At 39.1% G+C, this 19,547-nt stretch overlaps 2 protein-coding genes across 3 annotated transcripts in view; one reads left to right on the top strand and one right to left on the bottom strand.

Moving 5' to 3' along the window:
- Positions 1-9,688, top strand: part of gpc6b (glypican 6b) — an 84,607-nt gene extending 74,919 nt beyond the window's left edge. For both annotated transcript variants that reach the window (XM_039818677.1, XM_039818678.1), the window contains 3 exons: positions 6,322-6,458; positions 7,597-7,772; positions 8,414-9,688. In XM_039818677.1, the coding sequence (XP_039674611.1) occupies positions 6,322-6,458; positions 7,597-7,772; positions 8,414-8,625 (525 nt within the window). In that variant the 3' untranslated portion in view covers positions 8,626-9,688. The remainder of the gene's footprint in view (positions 1-6,321; positions 6,459-7,596; positions 7,773-8,413) is intronic.
- A 2,135-nt stretch (positions 9,689-11,823) lies between these two features.
- Positions 11,824-19,270, bottom strand: dct (dopachrome tautomerase). Its single transcript, XM_039818923.1, has 8 exons — positions 18,745-19,270; positions 18,076-18,375; positions 16,861-16,961; positions 15,393-15,559; positions 15,085-15,264; positions 14,848-14,983; positions 14,540-14,741; positions 11,824-13,490 (listed from the first exon to the last, which is right to left on the bottom strand). The coding sequence occupies exons 1-8, from the start codon at positions 19,031-19,033 to the stop codon at positions 13,315-13,317; spliced, it is 1,551 nt and encodes a 516-aa protein (XP_039674857.1). The 5' UTR covers positions 19,034-19,270; the 3' UTR covers positions 11,824-13,314.
- Between the last annotated feature and the right edge of the window lie 277 nt (positions 19,271-19,547).

Below are 19,547 nucleotides of genomic sequence, written 5' to 3'. Positions count from 1 at the left end.
CTTTATGACGTGTTAGACACCAGATTAAATAGCCGTGTCCAGGAACATGCACCCACAGGGCGTCAGCACCCTGATACTCGACACTGTGGCAGTTGATCAGTTGGCTACATGACCACATAGTGCACCCAGATTTAGAGAGGAGAGTGTATTAGTTTTTTAGGATTGGCTCAGTCAATAATATAACCTGATGAAGAATGTGATGAAGAGGCAGAGTTATTCTTACTGTGGCCTTCCTCCTTGTGAGAAACTATTCGGGCCTGTCCTCAAAGTGGTCACTGGTCAGGGAGAGACTTATGGCATGGCCAAGGTCTTGGTATGAGCAGAACCGACTCCCTGACCTCTTTCATTTGATACGAATGCAGTATTCTTCCTGCATCTCAATTACAAACTATTTTAACGCAGACAGGAGCAGCAGTTGCCAGGGAAAATAAGTTGATCGAGGAGTTGTCTGCCCCTTGTGGTTTGGTGGTGAGACCTGCTGCCGAGTCTATGATTAGATTGAACATGCACTAATTTAGCTCAGACTTGCAGCAGACGGATATGCTCTGTGTCAAGCAGCGGCGACATCCCCAGATAGTTGCTTGAAAAAAGGACTAATTGGTAATTAAACAAGATGCATGTGTTATAACTAGAATGAGATAGAACCAGCTGACAGAACAGCCAGCTGAACACTGTAGGTCAGCTTTGGCAGTTGCTGTGAGCGTGATGCTTTTTGAGACTAAAAGTTAGAGAGATAGTCTGTTGCATTTTTTGAAAGGCAGATAGCACGTATAGGCATCATCCCACGGCCAGATAAGAGCTTAGGCTGCTGACATTGTGCTGTTGCCAGGAGTGTGACTGCAGCTTCAAAGCCAGTGACACGTCAGCTTTTGATCTGAGAATAGGCAAGGGCATCTGAAAACCACTGGTCAAAGTACAGTTCACTCACATGTTTGTGCTGAGCTAAAAGGTGGCAAACATCTGCCACTCTGTTCACAGAAAAAGAAGCCATGACCTGCCTGTATGTGCACAAAAACAAGAAATACATGGAGTATCTGTAAACAAAGACCTTAAGCCTGCAAACACCTTTATCTCATTAATTAATATTGTTGTTTTTAGAAATAATTATTCTTTGTCAACGCTGCCCCATGTTTGTCCATTCAAGCCAATTACTTTTCTACTGTGGGTAAACATTGTACTGTATATCCAGTATGTTTGGGTGGATTTTATTTGTGGTAAAAAAACAAAACAAAATGTCTGGATCATGGCACGCTAAGCTGTGTGACCTGTAATACATTATGGGTTACTTTTTAGTGCTGTTTACTGCTGAATTGATCTTCTGTTTTGAGGATTAGCTGTTTAATAAACATCCTGTTTTCCTGTTCCTAAAGAAACAGAGCAGGAACACAGACACAGAGAGAGAGAGAGAAGAACATTATAGATGATTGATTTGTTACATTTATGATTAAATTAATATTTATTAGAAGATGAATCATGTACTAAGTGGCAGAAAAATTAAGAGCCATTGCCATCATGCTCCACAGCTCATTTTCATTGTGGTACTCAAGGAGAAAAGATGGGAGAGGACAGATGCTATACAGTCCAGGGATGTATGAGCACACACTGTTATATAAAGACCAGGGGCTTTTTTTCACAAAGCTTTTTAAAAAAAATAGGAGTCTGGTCTAAGATCACGAGTCAGCTAGCCATGAAACCTTCACGTTCACTTAGGACTGTGGTAATAGGAAGAAAGTCCAAAGAGAGGAGAGACGAGAGTCATAGCGAGGGGGCAGAGAGAGTGAGAGAGAGAGAGAAACAGCATGAAGTAATATATGGTTTGTGACAAGAAGCAGGTAGACGATGGAGAGCGAAAGAGAAAAAATATGGCTGAGGAGGAAGAGTGGGCAAAACTACGCCTTGCTGCAGTATTTTATCCTCAAGGTTTAAGTTGATGCTTAATCATGAATCTCTCCTTGTTTTAGCTAAGTCTCAAGAAAAGACAGAAACCAACAATGAATTAATCCTTTGATTATCTCTGTAGCCAAAGCCTGATATAGCTCACAGTATTCCTCTGTTCCATGGAGCTGCATTGTTGTCCAAAAACTATTAAAAACATAAATTAGCCAAATATGAGTGGCATGTTCCTTCCTTACAATAAACGTTTACTCCTGTTTTACTCCTGAGTTATATTTGCTAAAAACTACAGAGCCCAGCTGTTTTAAAAGATTACTGGGCCTTTTTTAAACAATTAAACTATATATCTGTGTGTAACCTGTTTTTTTTAAAGATTTACATCTTCAGTAGGAACCAATGGGTTGAGGCTGAATTCCATGGGGTTGGGAAGTCAGAAAGTATTTAAAGAGACAATACTTCAGTGTTAAGTTTGGTCTTTTGATGGTATTTGCTGACTGGAGAATATAAAATAATGGCAGACTTATCCTTTAAAAGATTTTTTCAAGAGTTTGTATCGTGCAAAGGGTGAGACAAATATCTAAATTGTCCAGCTGAGTCACTGGAACCTTTGCACCTCCAAACCTGAAATATCATAAATACATTCTCCAGATGTGCCATGTTTTTAATTCCTAATGTGAATGTCTAGCTGTACGACAGTACTGTACGTCAAAGACAACTGGACTTTCTGTTTTATAGGAAATGAAAATGAAAGAAATCTGTTAATACTAAAATCCACTTACCTTTCTAAACATCCTGCAACTGTACCTGGATGACTAAGAACCTTCATGGGCCTTAATGTGAAGCAGAATATTGTGTTACAGTTTAATTATTAAGACATCTCTAGATGGGCATTTCACAAAATTGCAGGGAACATGCCTTTAAGAAATATAGAATATAGATAATGTGATGCATAAAACAGAAAGGGAGCAATGCTGTGTAAAGCCCTGTAGGATGGGCCAGCCTTCCTTGTAAAAGTTGGCAAAGTGGAATATATATTCAATTCTTCTGTTATTCATTTCAGTGTAGATCACTATATGATATAAACTGTCACAACATTAATTTACTTTTTTAAATTGTATTTAACCTTTATTTAACCAAGAAAAAACTCATTGAGAATATAAATCTCTTTTTCAAGAGTGTCCTGGCCAAGACTGGCAGCAGTACAATCACACATACACACAAACACAAAGTACACAAAAACATTAAAAACATAAAACAGCTGAATCAGAAAACATTTCCAAGGTCAGCCACAATCATAAATACGTCAGGCAAAACATCTACAGCAGATGTGTCTGCCTCCAAGTCATTTAACATCCTCTTAAAAGCAACCAATGAGATCAGCTCATTAAGTTTTAAGGATTTCTTTAACTTGTTCCAGGTAGAGGGAGAAGAAAACTTAAACGCCTTTTTTCCCAGTTCAGTTCTGACCTTTGTAACAGACAGCAAGAAAAGATGCTGAGACCGAAGATTGTAAATATTTTTAAAAATAATTTTAAGATTTTGCAAAAAGAGAAAAAAGATTAAAAGAAATTGAGTTTTAAAAAGATAACCTGTGATGAGTTGGGTCGAGGGTTAAATCACTGATCTAATTATATCCAATATGAAAGCAAAACTCCAAAAACAGGACTTTATCTGCAATACTTTAGAGTCAGTTAAAGTAAAGTCTTACATTTTTCGATAGTCTGATGGGCTTTTAAGTGATTTATTTAGCTTATGGAATATGAGAATGTATATCAAACCATAAAGGAAAAATATATATCCTGTAGTTTATCTGAACATTTCAAAAAATTTTTTTTTTTAATCACCAAATTTAAAACAACAAAAAAAAAAAATGTGTGTGTGTGTGTGTGTGTGTGTGTGTGTGTGTGTGTGTGTGTGTGTGTGTGTGTGTGTGTGTGTGTGTGTGTGTGTGTGTGTGTGTGTGTGTGTTTGTGTGTCAATATGTCTGTGTGTGGGGGGTAAAACATTCTATTCTATCAGTGGAAGATTGCATTCAGTAAAACACATCTGTACAGCTACTGCGTATAATATATAAGTTTGTTTCCCCCAGCACTTGTAATACCTTCAGATGCATATGTTGACAATGTTTTAATATTTTACTTAAGCTCATGAGAACCTTTCAAAGAAAACCTATAATATAAATGGCCATGGCTTGCACATCCAGTGAGTAAATGTTTCTATCAACTGCCTTGTCAGCCCTTATTACAGAACCATAGGTATCACACACTAATAACAACTTTAATGTCATAAGGTATTTAAATAGCTATCACACTTCATGATAATAGTCATCGTTAGGATGTCACTGAAAACAAATACACTGTAATATCCTAATGTGAGGCGACCTATGTATGATCTTTATTGTGATTATGTGATAATGAGAATATCAACCCTGTCAGCTAGGCAAGCTGATTGTGATGAGGATCTCTGATCCACACACCCCCTCTCTCCTTTCTCACATACCATCACTACTGGGATGATATTTTAAACTGTAGATTGTTTGTACATAAGTCTTTCATTAGTCTTTCTACTGTCATCTGTTTCCATGGCAATTACAAGTCTTCGTGTTCTAGACCACATGGAGATCCATGTGAATGTGAAGTTTGATGTGAAAGAAACATCATTAGTCTCATCTTCTCTCTGTAGTTTCTTTCTGGTTGCTCATCTGTCTCCCCATTTCTCAAAGACATAGTGCCATCTAGTGTGCATTGTAGCCGGTTGCATGCCAGGGCTGCTTGTTGCAGTTGTATTATTTATTCATGGGCAATGGCCAGTGAAGAGAGAGGCAGACTTTTCCCAGAGGCATATTTATTTTTGTGTGAAAAGGCTCAACCTTTCCTCTTCTTATTATTTTTTTTGTTGGTTTAAGCTTCATATACTTTAAGGCATTCTAGATTTTCTTTCAGTTTTCCATCTTAATAGGGAGTTTTATATAACTATATAACTATAATAATGTGTTTGTTGTGGTTGGTTGAAATGGAAAACATCCAATCACTCTGTATAATGGATATATGGCTGAGTACAGCTTTGTTTGTCAATACTGCACATTATAGAATCATTAAGACATTGTTAGTCATCTAAGCCTATAAGTGGACTGTTTATCTATTTTCAGTCACATGAAACATGGCAGTATCATGTTTTGTGAAGGTGCTAATTATATATTTGCATTACCTTAAGGCGAGTTTGTCATTCCCAGTTCAATTCACACTTTTTACAGGTTTTGCCTGCAGATCCTAAGAAAAACTGTGAATCTCTCACTAGTTAAACTAAACTTAATGTTTGAGGTTTAGTCAAACATTGCCAGTCAATCTCTTGCATTGAGTGCAGTCTTGACCCTCTGGGCAATATCAGAGCTGCTGAAGTGCTTTGGCATCAGTGTGACAGGATTAACACATCAAAAGCAGAGTCGGGGCCTACAGCAGCGTCACACAGTCAGTACAGCACCTTTCATGTTCTGCTCAGGTTCACTACAATTTCACGTAAGCCAACAGCAAGTCAGTCGGAAAAAGATAATGGGGCCAACCTGCTGCTATCAGGCTTTCCCTCAGCTTCAGTGAAATATGTCAAATTCTGTGTTTGATAAAAGATTGGAGTTCAACAGGCTCAAGTCAGAAAACGATATCTGACTGTGTCACATGGCCGGGATGCAAAGGAGCATTTAAGTCTGACATTCAAGATTAAATTATTGCTGCGAGCCTGCATGGTCTTACTTTTCATGATGCAAACATTCGATAGTCAACACGGAGGGAAAATTAAACCCAAATCATTTTAGGGGAGTCAGAGAGAGTTAAAATGTCTCAGGGTTAAATCCCAAGGATTTATAATCCCTTTGATAAGATGTGGTAATAAGTGATGCTGGGGCAGTTTTATAATGAGTTTACAAATGAGATGTATCCTGAGTAAGGGAGAGTTTTTTTAAAAGACTAAAGCTCTGTTAAGATATAAATGCTAGATTTGTATACCTTCAATCTGTCATACAGTATACATCAGAAACTTCAAAGATATCTTGTACTGTCTGCAGTTTCTCTCAGATGATTCTACAAAGGATATGTGGTAATTATGAATAGTGTTGTAATGCTTTGGGGGCTACAGCATAAATAAAGGAATAGGGATGTGTGTTAGGTTTGTCATCAACCTTTAAAAGAAAAGGCATCGTTCACACTCTGTGCTATATTTCTTTCTTATTTTCTTGCTCGGAATAAATAATGTCGGATTAAAGAAATTGTGTACAAATGTGCATCCAATTAATTTTTCTTTTTTTATATATTTCCAGCATTATTTACTGTGCATATGCATCATTTTCAGCTGCAACTGCTATATTGGAACACAGACTTGATTTGTTTATTCAGGGTTTTTTTCCTCCCATGTATAACAACGCCTGTTTTTGCTTAGGTGGTTGACATAAAAGAGAAACTAAAGCTGTCAAAGAAATTTTGGTCCATCCTGCCTGAGGCGATGTGCATGGAGGACAGAGTGACCGCTGGAAATGCCAGTGATGATGAGTGCTGGAATGGACACACCAAGGGCAGGTGAGTGCACCAGGGCCTGGGGGCTAACGCAGGCTGATACAAAAGGTTATTAGAAGTCCAAAGTCTGTTCAGCCTGACTAATGTTAATCAGTCTAATCCTAAAATTAAAGACCAGATTATTTACTTTCCCTGAATTAAACTTGGCTGTGCAAGAGCTTGGCATACTTTGACTTTTGTTAATCAACTGAACAAATAAAAAGTGGTCTCTTAAACACTTAATAGTTGATCACTCTGGTTTACATTCACCCTTTACTATAAATTATAATCACTTTTTTAAATGCTTTTTGCATTTCTGTCAATGTTAATTTATGGAATTGTGTTTTTTTTATTGTTGTTTAAAATGTGCCAACATGGTGTGTCCCTGATAATCTGATTTCATTTCTTATTTTTTTCAAGGAAAGTATTTGCACGAGTGCTCCAAATGCTCGCAACCATGGGGTCACAGTTAATAGATTTGTGCTACTTTAATTCATACAATCAACTGTATGATGAAAAGACTTCATTCATTCATATTTTTAATTACCTGAATAACTCTTAAAGCCGATCATTCAACCCTGTATATTGGTATTGGGTGTGGAAGCTGCTGCTATTTTCAGTGACCAAAAGGAAGAGAATTTCACCAATTGACATCAAATGTTTCCTCCTCTAACTCGCCGTGTTTTCAGAGATGTATATTACCCAAAGTGAGCTGGCCTAACGGGACACAAATGCTGTTGTCTGAGACACTTTGTGGCATGCCCTCACACAATGACCAGCTGCTTATTTATCAGACATGTTTTCCCTAGAGAAATATCCCACAAATATGTTGGAACATTACCCCACATGATTAGGTCAAAACTGTTATAACCTCAAAGAGCCACTCTCGAGTGCAGTATGAGAATTAGACCCATGGCTTAAAACAGCAAAATATGTGTGTATCAGTCCACCCTTTCTCTAGTCTTCTCTTTGTTTTTATTGATGTAGGAGAATAATTTGCACGTGAGAGAGCTCAGACTCTTAATACGTTTTTAATGCGTTTGTCTAGTTTCACAAATACTCTTTCTCATTGACTAATGATCTCTCACCGGATTCCTTGTCCTTTTAACAAGCTCCTTGTCTAAAATAAGTCATTAAGTTGATTTTATTTGATGTATTAAAGGTACTTCCCTGAAGTTCAAAAGGATGGACTGACCAACCAGTTGAATAACCCTGAGGTCGGTGTGGACATCACGCGCCCAGACACCTTCATCCGCCAGCAGATCATGGCTCTGAGGGTGATGACCAACAAGTTGAAAAATGCCTACAATGGCAATGATATCTACTTTCAAGACTCAAGTAAGCAACTTTCCACTTTCCCCATGCACACACACGTGACAACATGCTACTTTTTGTCTTACGGCAGGAAATGTATTTTTAGTCTGACCATTGGTCAAAATCATGCTCCAACCTGTCACTCATCTTGATGTCTATTTTGAAATACTACCTAACCTTGAGGCGGAGGTAATCAGCATCAGGAAAGCGGCAAGAGGCACTGAAGGAGCAAATAACTAACATGGGCAGTGTGTAAAAAAAACATAGCGGTCCATTCTTCATCAAGGTATGTGAAAACTTGATGAAGACAGTTATGGAAAGATTTGGAGGCAGCGTATTCGTTATGCAGTATTCTTCTTCATTTAATATCAGTCCAAAACAGTCCATCCATCATAGATTTAGGATTTGGTTGGGTTGGGTATCGTATTGAGATTTACAGAGAGCACAGAGTCATAAGCAGATACAGACTGGTATTGTACTGTATATGGCATTTTATTGTTAAATCTCCATAAATAAAAACAATGAGCTGAAAGAGACTTGACTGTGAAAAAGTTGCATACTGTAGTTTTAAAGCAACCGTTTAGGAATGAAAAATGTGCTTGAATTGTTGACTAATGTTTTGTCAGTGATGTGCTCATGGCTTGTGTTTTGTTATGTTGTTGCAGGCGATGAAGGCAGCGGCTCAGGCAGTGGCAGCGGCTGCACAGAGGTCTGCCCCACAGACACGGACGTTGTCGGTGCTGCCACCGAAGCTCCGGTGGTGGAAGCAGACCGGAGGGGGCCTGTGGATGACTCTGCCCCACTCCGTGCACCCTCTGTAGCCCTGCCAACCATGCTGGCCCTCTCAGCCCTGGCACTCCACCGACAATGGAGATAATGCTGGAGGAACCGGCTAAACATGGACAGCAGGGTTTTTTTCTTTTTCTTTTTTGCAGTTTTTGTATTCAGGCAGATTGGAGCTACAGTCAAGCAGACAGTATTTAGCCTGCCAGCCTGGAGGCTAGAGGAGTCTGCTCTGAAAAAAGAGAGCAGTCATGCATCGTGATTTCCCACTTTCCCAAAGATTGTGCAGTGCCAACCTTAGACTTGACATTTTATGGCATCACTTCACCATCTAACAATGATGCCGACAAACTCTGTTTCAGAGATTCCTTGCACATATGGCAGGTATTAATGTAGGTCTCCATGTGGAAAAATATAACACGCACTTTGATTGTTTTGTTTCTTTTAATGCAAAAATTGTTTGTGTTGAAAGATTTTGAGAATGTGGTTATTTGATGCACCTGAAAGAGGAACAATAAGATCAACATGTGTTTAACATTATATTTTGAAACAAATACAAAGGATAATGACAGAAAATTCAGGAACATGGTTTCCATCTACAATTTTAATTGAATCCTTGTTTCATAGCCATTAAATCATGTGCTAATTATTGATTTATGATGAGAAGCGATTGAATATTCATCAAAGTCATCATAAATCCATGTTTGTTTTTAGATCAGATGCCGCCACTGAATCATGTTGCTTCATCTTGTGTTTTATGGTCATTTCAACCATGACGTTTAGCGAGATCGTCGGTTAAGTATATAATTGGTTGGTCATGTATCTGCTCGGTTCAACGTCCGCCTTGTGCTAAAACTCACACTTTGTTTAAAGAGATAAGATTGACATTTTTATATACTCATGTACCTTGCAACAAATTTACTATCTGCAAAATATTCTCATATCATGCTGGTTTCTCAAGCTTGGCTTTAGGAATAGACAGCCGGGACAGAATTTATATGGAGCAATTTATTGACACAGAGAAGGTGCCACCAATATACAGTATACATATAATACCTTAATGATGCTGGTTCTGTAGTGTAATAGGGTGCATGTCCTGGTGTGTAATTAATGATTTAAAGCATAACTCTCGCCAAAATGCGACCTAGGGTCTTTTTGTGAATATACCCGAGTCAAACTTTCATTTAAAAGCATATTTAGGATAGAAGCGTCACTTTTAAGATTTACCGTATTCTAGTTTTTCGGTCAAATGGCCTTTTGAATGGGAGTGGTAGGGGCACTTTTATGCTAGCCTCAAAATAGCTATTTTTAAAACACTAAGGGCCCTATTTTAACGATCTGAAACGCAAGTATGAAACGCAAAACGCAAGTAGCTTTGTGGGCGGATCTCGGGCGCTGTTGCTATTATACCGGCGGGATAAATGAGTCTTGCGCCCGATGCAAATCTGAAATGGGTTGGTCTGAAGTAGCTAGGTGTGGTTTGGGCATAACGTGAAAATAACCAATCAGAGCGTCATCTCACATTCCCTTTAAGAGCAGGCGCGCTTGTTCCATGGCGGATAGCTATTAGGACGGCGGATTTGCCTGGCGCACGCCAGCGGGAGCTGTCCGGGATGCGGCAAAGTAATAAATGCCTGTCTTGGCCGGGTGGCGATGTTGCTGCGGCCACTCGGGCGCATCTCCTCAAGTCTGGAGAGGATTGCTGCAGCCATGGAGCATGGGCCTCCAAACGCACCACTTGCTCCTGTTGTGCCCCTTCCTCTTCCCCCCACTCCATCTCCGTCCACCCGCTCCATCAGGAGCGCATCGCGCATTACTCCCGGACCAGATTCCGCCGGAGTGTCCAATCCCACCGTAGTTCAACATCACGTCTCCTTAATTCCTCTAATATTTCCTCATTTATGTCATCAACACATCCATGATTCATGGAAATGTTGTGTAAAACACAACAAGCCACAAAGAATGCCCCGCCTTTTTGAGGACTGTACTGTAAAGTGCCTCCTGATCTATCCAAACACCTGAAGCGCATTTTCAGTAATATTTTTCTTTGTAATTATGTATGGTTTGCAAAAATGGGAACTGCTGCGTCCGTTTACATGAGAGAAGTGTGTGCGCATTGTGCACACGCTACATTATGGCCAAGCATGCGCCCCTAAAATAGCATATGAATAACGCGCTACTGACTTAAGACTAGCGCCACTGACTTTAGACCAGGTTTTTCCTGGTCAGTGGCGGAATTGTTTAGCAAAATAGCACCAGGTAACGTTTGCGCCGGAACACGCCTCCTCTTTTCGCTGAACCGCCCCTGGGAGCACAAATACATTCCCTAATTTACCGACATGCATCTGTGGAGAGAAAAGTCCGCTGTGCGTCGGGTGCAAAATAGGAATGATACATGTGTCGGTGTAAAAAGGCAATTGCGCTGAGTGCAAGATAGGGCCCTAAGAAGGCTCGACACAACATGAAACTTTTTTCGAAGTATCACCAGGGGCTCTACACCTTAACTACACCGGTGCACAAGGGATATACTAAATATGTGGCTACTTGTTTTGATATCGACTCGTTTTGACTGCCGAGGTGGTAGCGGCCTAAAACAACAAGAGCTACGGTGAGTTAGTGTTGTTCAAAACCTTTCTTTTAAGTAAACTCTGGGTACACAAACAATGTTCTCAACGCTTTCGTTAAGGTGTAGAGCCCCTGCTGATACTTCGAGCAAAGTTTCATGTCGTGTCAAGCCTTCTTAGTGTTTTAAAAATAGCTATTTTGAGGCTAGCATAAAAGTGCCCCTATCACTCCCATTCAAAAGGCCATTTGACCGAAAAACGAGAATACGGTAAATCTTAAAAGTGACGCTTCCGTCCTAAATATGCTTTTAAATGAAAGTCTGATTCGGGTACATTCACAAAAGGATCCTAGGTTGCATTTTGGCGAGAGTTACGCTTTAATCAGAGGGCTAAATTAAAATCCTCACTTATAGATAATTATTGATCAATAATACATTTATTGTTTTTATCAGTAGGGCTTCATGTCTCCCTTAAGTGAGAAGTCACTCAGCTTCCACTTTACCACTTTATAGCAAAAGTGACCTGCATGCAAAGCCACTTAATAAAGAGATTTTCAAAAATACACAATTTTTAAAATATATTAATAATGTTCTTAAACATACTCTGCTAACATTATAAAGCCTTATAAAGGCACAGTGAGTAAAAATCATGCATATGTGTGAATGGACATTGCTGTATAAAAAGCACACCCGTTCAATACAGAATCACCATCACAGACGGGAGTATTCTGCTGCTGTAATCTTTATATTCATTTACAGTAATTGGGGCCTATAACATTTGCTTCTGCATCCTCGGAATAGTCTATACGTTTTACACGTGATTTCGGGATTTGCATATGCAGGAACAAAAAAAAGTTGCCACTTCTGCATATGTGATTGAATAGCAAAAGCTTATCCTGTAACAGCGTTTACAGTTTGGGTAAAATAGCCATATGCATTGTGTTTGTAAAGCTAGTAAAACTAAAATACTGTCAGACAGTAGTAAAAAGTTAAGTGTTGCTATTACTCCAAATATATTACCACCTTTGTTTAAAAGGTGAGTAAATTATTAAGAGAATACATAGCAAACAGCACACAGTGCTTACTGGAAATGCAAAGAAAGGGGCCCTAAATGTATCTGTAAAGCTTGAATGGTTATGTCTGCAGCACAGACTGGCTGGAAGCCGACCACAGTCACCTGTGAAATGAGAATCTGTGGAGAACGGACAGGCCTGAATGCTTCAGTGAAGCTCCTCAGTAGAGCGTACTTACAGAGAATGTGAGAGGCCTGGCACTGCTAAGGGGGGCGGACAAAACCAGCCTGTATGTACGTCCACTGTTCTCTGAGAGCCCATCAGCTCCATAACCACCAGGCCAGCTAAGCTTACATATCCAAGGAATTAACCAGTGTTATGCCCTTCCTTCGCAGTATATCAGTGAATATTTGTTGAGCTTTTCTTTATTGCATTTAAGTCAGTGTTTGCATCCACATCGCAAGAACAAAAATACAGAGAAAATATGTCAAATGCGTCATTTAAAAGGATTCTTTATTATGAATATTAATTTTACAGGATGCCCTTTTTATGTTTTGTATCATTGAACTTTTAATGGTAATATTTTTGCAATAAAATATTTTAAAAAATGGATGTCTGTCAGACAAATTACCTGATAAAATAGAATTAGCATGAAATGCTATGAGTCTTTTTTTTTTTTTTTACAATCAATGCATTTCTGTATGAAGTAAAATCCTAATGAGGTGAAGTGTGTTTGGAATTTCAAACTAAGAGACGTGAATAACTAGTTAAGCAAATATGCCTTATTGTTTTCCAGTGCAATTAATATGATTGCATTTGTGTTTTGTTACTGTTCTTGAGAATAAATATTTATTTAAAACATTCCAATAGATTTCTTTGAAGTGGCTGTTACAAAGAAACTGTGAAGTGTTCATAAAAATGGAAATGGGATCATGCTTTTGTAAGCTCACAAAATTAATGAAATTATACATTCATTTTGATTGGTATTGGGAAGTTTCTATTACTATTTCCAATCAATATTATATGAGTCACATAATTGTTCTTATATGAAATTGGATTTAATCTAAAAGGTTCAAGTGTAGTTCGTATACAGGATTAATATTTTCCTCTTGCATCACAGTAGGGCATACAGAACATTGGTGATTGGCTGCTCCATTTCTCTAAGGTATTTAAGTATTGAAGTGTGTTTAAGAACAACAGGTGAAATCTAGGCTTCCTCTGTGTAATTTCTATTTGTGAAGTCTGCTTTTATCAGAGGTTCAAAGCCTCTATTTCTCCGTTGACGCAGGTAGAGCACAAAGATAAGAAGAAGCACCAGGAGACCGATGAAGACTCCCCCCAGAGTGGAACCCAGCACAAACACAGCCGGCCCTCCATCTGCATCTGTTAAGATGAAAGACAGGTGGAGAAAAAAACTAAATGTATATCATGTAAATCATTATGTTAAAATAAGATGTTTAAAATATGGATTTTGATAGATAGTTGTGAATCAGTGTTGGGCAGTAACGCATTACTTAGTAATATATTACTGTAATGTTATTACTTTCCATAGTAACGAGTAGTGTAAGGGATTACAATTTCCAAAACGGTAATTATATCACAGTTACTAATCCAAGTAACGCGTCACTCAAATGTGATTTGTTTTTGTCCCAGGTAGGCTTTCTTATGATGACGTGATGTGTACGCTTGCCGTAATTTAGCACACGGCAGGTCATGGCCAGGGCAGGTCATGTCACGCCGGTAGACAAAAACCTAAACGCAGGATCACGGAGAAAGGAATAATTTCAAAAGCTGGAGGTATTTTCATTATATAAAGCCTTTGATCTGAGTGGGAACATCGATGACATCCAACATGTCACTGTGAGCAGAGCAGAGTCCCTTTCCTCTCTTGCCTTGTGCACGCAGGCAGAGCAAGTTACTATGGTAATGGGAATCTGCGTCGCCAGGTCCTCCTAATAATGTAAGCCTATGTGAAATTCAACAAAAAACTTAGTAGGCCTATGTAAATGTGTGATAATCGTAACATACAGTTGAAAGTAATATTGTAATGTAACGAGTAACGTAACTAATTAGTAAATTAGAGTAATTAGTAAAGAGTAACATAATACATTTGCCGAGTAACTTGCCAAACACTGCTGTGAATTGACATCAATGACTGGTTTGATATTTTGTTGTACGGATTAGACAAAGGAGATAAAAAAAAGTTAACTTTAGAAGTGCAAGTAAGCGGGATTTATTACCTTCGGAGAGAGCCAGGCTAGCTGTTTCCCCCTGTTTCTAGTCTTTTTGCTAAGCTAAGCGAACCTAGCCTGACATTTACCCTACAGATATGAAAGCTATTCGAACTTCTCATCTCGAGTTATAACTCTCGGCAAGAAGCAAATAAGCATATTTCCTAAAATGTCAAACTATTCCTTTAAATATTTGCTCACCATCTATGGAAATGGCATAGGAATATCCCAGCTGCTCAGATGTAACATAGATCTCCTCGTTGGTGATCGGAGGGAAGAAGGGAACCATGTTGTAGTCCCTGTTGTGACCAATGGGGGCCATCTCATCTGGGAAGGTGGCATTGGATGGAACGAACCTTTTCATCCACTCGTCAAAAATGGCATCAGTGAACGCGTGGAGCACCTGCAAGGTAAACAACCGGAAAAAACACAGTGATTTTAATGACAGCAACTTTACCCCATCATTTTACAGTAAAGCATTACTTCACACAGTCATTTCAGATTCTGACCAGAAAGATGGGGTCGTTGGCTGCAGAGTGAGACAAAGCGCTGGTTCCATTGACCATGGAGTGGACGAGGTTGTGAAGGTTGTTGACCGCTTCATCCAGTTCTCCATCTGGTTTTTCGTACCCTTCAAGAGCATTTCTGTTGGTCACAAAGCACAAGTCTGTTAATTTGTAGTTTTGCAAAAGAAATAGCAGGTATACATTTCAAAGGATTATTTATGCAAAATAGTAGCGTTGTACCTAAAACTAAAGGAGGAGTTGGTGAAGTACGGAGGGCTATCAAAGTCTTTAATTCCCAGACAGCTTCTGACGTCGGTCATGGTGGGCAGAGACATGTTGCCTCTCTCCATTATCCCTCTCTGAATGGAACCCTCACGGGTGCCATTACAAAGAGTCACCAGGCGATTGTACTCATCCAAACTGCAAATTCATAAAATATCTGAAATATTTAAAAACGTGCATTCATTTGCCCCACAATGTTAATTTCATCATAATCCAACCAACAATTATTAAATCTGTTGCCATTTCCATCAGTATTTTGTGCTGACCTGTCACATACCACCCCCCATCTGGAGAATCTGGACTGGTTACTGACGAGGGATGGGTTGTCTGGGTTTCGGCCTCCCAGCAGAGAGTCGGTACACACATCACACTCATTTTGCCCCGTGGCAAAGTTCCAGTAAGGGATCGCAAAGTTCTCATTGCTGGTCAATCTCTGCAAGGAATAGGCACATTTGTTTTTACATTAGTATTAAATTCAATATCAACAATTTTGACAGCCAATATATGATTGCCATGATTGCTACACTCTAACTGTGACTTCCTCAGTTTGGATCCAGTCTCAGAGCTACGATTTCCTCTACTTCTCTTCCCTGAGCTTTAACATCTCTTGCTTCCATTTTTCAAAGTTTTGACCAATTCTCTGTGTTTTAAAGATCTTCCACAAGAATTCACCTGCACATGGCATTTCAAAACAATTATACTGTAGAAAGGTTATCTGCTTCTTAGGGCAGACTGATTACATCAAACAATTCAATACAAGAGTCTCTGGTATGTATTCGTGCTTTTAAGAATGTATTCACAAAAATGGCATTGATTAATAAACTGGAAAATAACAACTTGTGGGTGTTTATGTAGCTGTGGTCTGAAAAAGAACCACCACTGACGTACCAATATTTAGTCCACTTTATGATTTAAAATGACTTACAAAAGCAATTGTTATATATATGGTAATAACACATTGAAAAGCTGGTCACTCCAAGGAGAAAATTAAGCTATAGCATGAGTTCAGACAGGAAGACTATACTTTTGCATGCTTAGGCCTTCTTTATTTCTCATGCATCTCAATTTAATCGCACACGTTCATTCACTCCTTGCTGTACTGCTGCTCTCATCAGCTGGTCACATCAGCTGATCTCATCTATTCAATAGCTCAGTGACACACCTTTATTGTAAGCCTATCATCCTGCTTCTGCCTCAGTTCCAATGTGATTCTCTGTGCATTTATGCTGTAGTTATGCATGCAGTGTGTCACAGCTGTTTAAATCTGTTCTCCTCTCTGTTGTCGTCAGCAACCATTTCACTGCAAATTGTCGCAAATGGCAATGCGCCCCATCAATGCCAGTTGTCGCAGATTCTTCAGCTCCATCAGCTCCATCAGCCTCATCAGAACCATCAGCCAGCACCACCAGTGTCTGGACTCCGTAGGGTGATTTATCTGGCTGCTGCTCAGGGCAGACTCCCCTCAGTTACAAGTCTCCCTGTAGAGTCTAAGCACCAAAGACTTTCTACCAAGACTTAAATAGCACATATCTGTAATAACGTATGTTCATGTTTAATCCATTCACTTGTCTCTCCTGCTTGAAATTTGAATGTTAACAGTGACACAAGCCTATTTATATATTCCCAACTGTTTGGTTAAATCAGAAATCAACCGTTTTATTGTTACTGATCCAATCCAGTCATGCCACAAAAAAAGATTAGTTTAATGATATGTTTTCAAAAGATTACACATACCTGTAACTCTCTTTCCAAGCTGAGGAGGTGATACCTGTGCCAGGTGATGAATGCTGGTCCTTTGTGTGAGAAATCAATGGCTTTGAACGGCCGACCGGGACCTGCAGGGAAACCGTAGTGAAAGTGTTTGATGAGCTCTGTGTGATCACAAGGCAATAATGTGCACATCACTCACTATTATATGTAGAGGAATATTATTTAATCCATGTATGAGCAAACATATTACTTTTGATTCATATCACAAAAAATTATATCATTAAGTCAAAATCTAAACAATACCTAATACCCAATCTTAACAAAATCAAAACTGTCCCTCTTAATTTGTTTTTTATTCCTCATATCTAATTATATATGTTTGTTTTATGATGCTGTTCAAAGTTCGATTACTTCAATAATGTTTAGAAACGTAGTAACATAGACCTGTATTTTTAATTAGGATCAACTAAGAAGTTTGAATTTTTCGGTTAAACTAGAATTATAAATTTGAATAAATCTCAATTGTATGTTTTTTTACAACCTATATGGATTAGGTCTACATAATATATTAATTCATATTATTTGGAAATGTCTGGAACAATCTTAAATAGAGCTAAAAAATTACCCGGTGGAAGAAGATGTATATGATCAATACATGTCATAGGGCTGCACAATATAAGGAAAATATACGAATGCGATAATGTTGAATATTGCGATAACATATTACCTGCGATAAATACACAGATACTAAAGTGTACTCAGTTCTGCCTTTCTGTTGCTTTCAGTATTCTGCTAAAATTTAAAACAGAATTTAAAACAAATGACAGGAAATCATTTCCAACATTCTTTTTATGTACAAATTAAACTTAAAATGAAATATAAAAGGCACCACAAGAAAAGAATGACAGATACATTTTAAAGTGCCGTTTTCTACTGATATTTTCTTTCAACTAGCACAAAAAAAATCTCTGATTGTCTTTCGCAATATGTCGCAGCCTTTCGCGATGTGTTCATTGTGCCAGTTTATATAATGATGACGATAAAAAAACGACATATTGTGCAGCCTAATCTGTCATACATCACCAGAGCTCATTTAAATAAATGGGAATGTTTCTATAATATATCCCTATGCTATTATATTCCTAATAATTGTGTTTTTATGTTATCATATTCCCAATAAACAGACTACATGAAAACAAACCACATTAACTAACAAGTTCACGAATTGTGCTCAATTACCCAGAAGAGTGTCTCGGACAGAGTAATAATGTTGCCAGACAAAGAAGTCGTAGATGGAGATGCTGGCAAACTGGGGCTCAGTTCCATTTGGTCCCAGGAGTCCCAGCCAGTGCTGGGTGGCAATGACATAGTCTGGGTGGGTGGTGGTCTTAGAAAGGTCCAGAACATCGAGAAACTCCTGGAGCTCTTCTGGGGTCAGGGAGTGGATGTTCTTCCGTACCACAGGGGCTTTCCTCTGGTCACAGTTTGGTCCGGTCCAGCCAAATTTACACTGACCACAGTCATACCCGGCAAAGTTACCTGCAACACAGAGAGCAAACTAAACGTGTTAAACATATTAATGTTGTTGATGATGTTCCAGGTTCAGCATTAGTCATTATCTAGTTGACTTTATTTAAAGTGCCTATATGTAACTTTCAGTTTGTGTTGATTCAAGCGGTCGCTTTGGTGACCCGTCAGAATGTGTAACTGTAGCGCCGTCTACCTGCCGCAAATAACCCTACTGACTGACTGAGGCCTTACTGAAAACTATATAAAAATGGCGTTATTTTCACTGTTAGTCTCGTTTGCTGTTATAGGCAATTTAAGACCGTTGTATGAAAAATGACAGAGCTTCAGAAACATTGAACAGTTAGTCACTTTAATAAAAGTGCGGCCTACATGACTCACCAGTACATCTGCAAGTCTGATTGAAGAATTTGGTCGGCCACCTCTCTCTGTCATCAACATTTCTCAGTCTGTACGGTCCTCCCCATGGTTTGTTGTCGACTCGAACAGCCGAGCAGCTTCCTCTCCCCGACAGAGAGCCGCACACATTGGCTGCATCTGAGCCCAGAGCGGGGCAGCACTTCTTGGACACGATTCCCTCAACTGTGCAGCACACTCGAGGAAACTGAGCCTCCGCAGGCTCAGGCCAGAGGAGCAAACAAAGAAAACCAAGACCCAGAGCGTTCATCATATCTCACCTGTTTGTTTCCTCCACTCAGTGGTGACAAATCAGTTAGTACTTCAACTTGTAGCAGTAATACGGCCAATTAGTTCCCCCAGAAGAGTGTGCAATCTCAGTCTGCTATGGCCCCCAGTTGTGTATATTCAAATTAGATACAGTGATAGTTTTAACATAGGTGGAAACAACACTTAAAGCCAAATCATGTTGTGTTCCAGTTGGTTACATGCACATTAAGAAAGCCTCTAATTTCTGTTCTTGCTTTTGTAGAGCTGAGGAGGATTAAGCCTGTCGGTCTTGTGATCATCAGGTGACAGAGCTTGCTCTACACTGGAGTAAGAGCTGGATGAATAGGCTATAGGGAACTGCCTAAAGGGTTATATAATGTTAGAACGCTACTTTGTACTAAAAGACTAAATTGTTGATGTTTCTAACGCCCTGAAGGCAGATCATTATCCTTCTGTTAAATCAAAGAGTTGTTCAAAGAATTGAGTGGATGATGCTGAGAATACATGAAGGAATTTCA

This window comes from Perca fluviatilis, chromosome 12, assembly GCF_010015445.1.
Source record: "Perca fluviatilis chromosome 12, GENO_Pfluv_1.0, whole genome shotgun sequence".
In the NCBI taxonomy this organism is placed as follows: Eukaryota; Metazoa; Chordata; class Actinopteri; order Perciformes; family Percidae; genus Perca; species Perca fluviatilis.
This window is presented reverse-complemented; position numbering and strand designations above follow the sequence as displayed.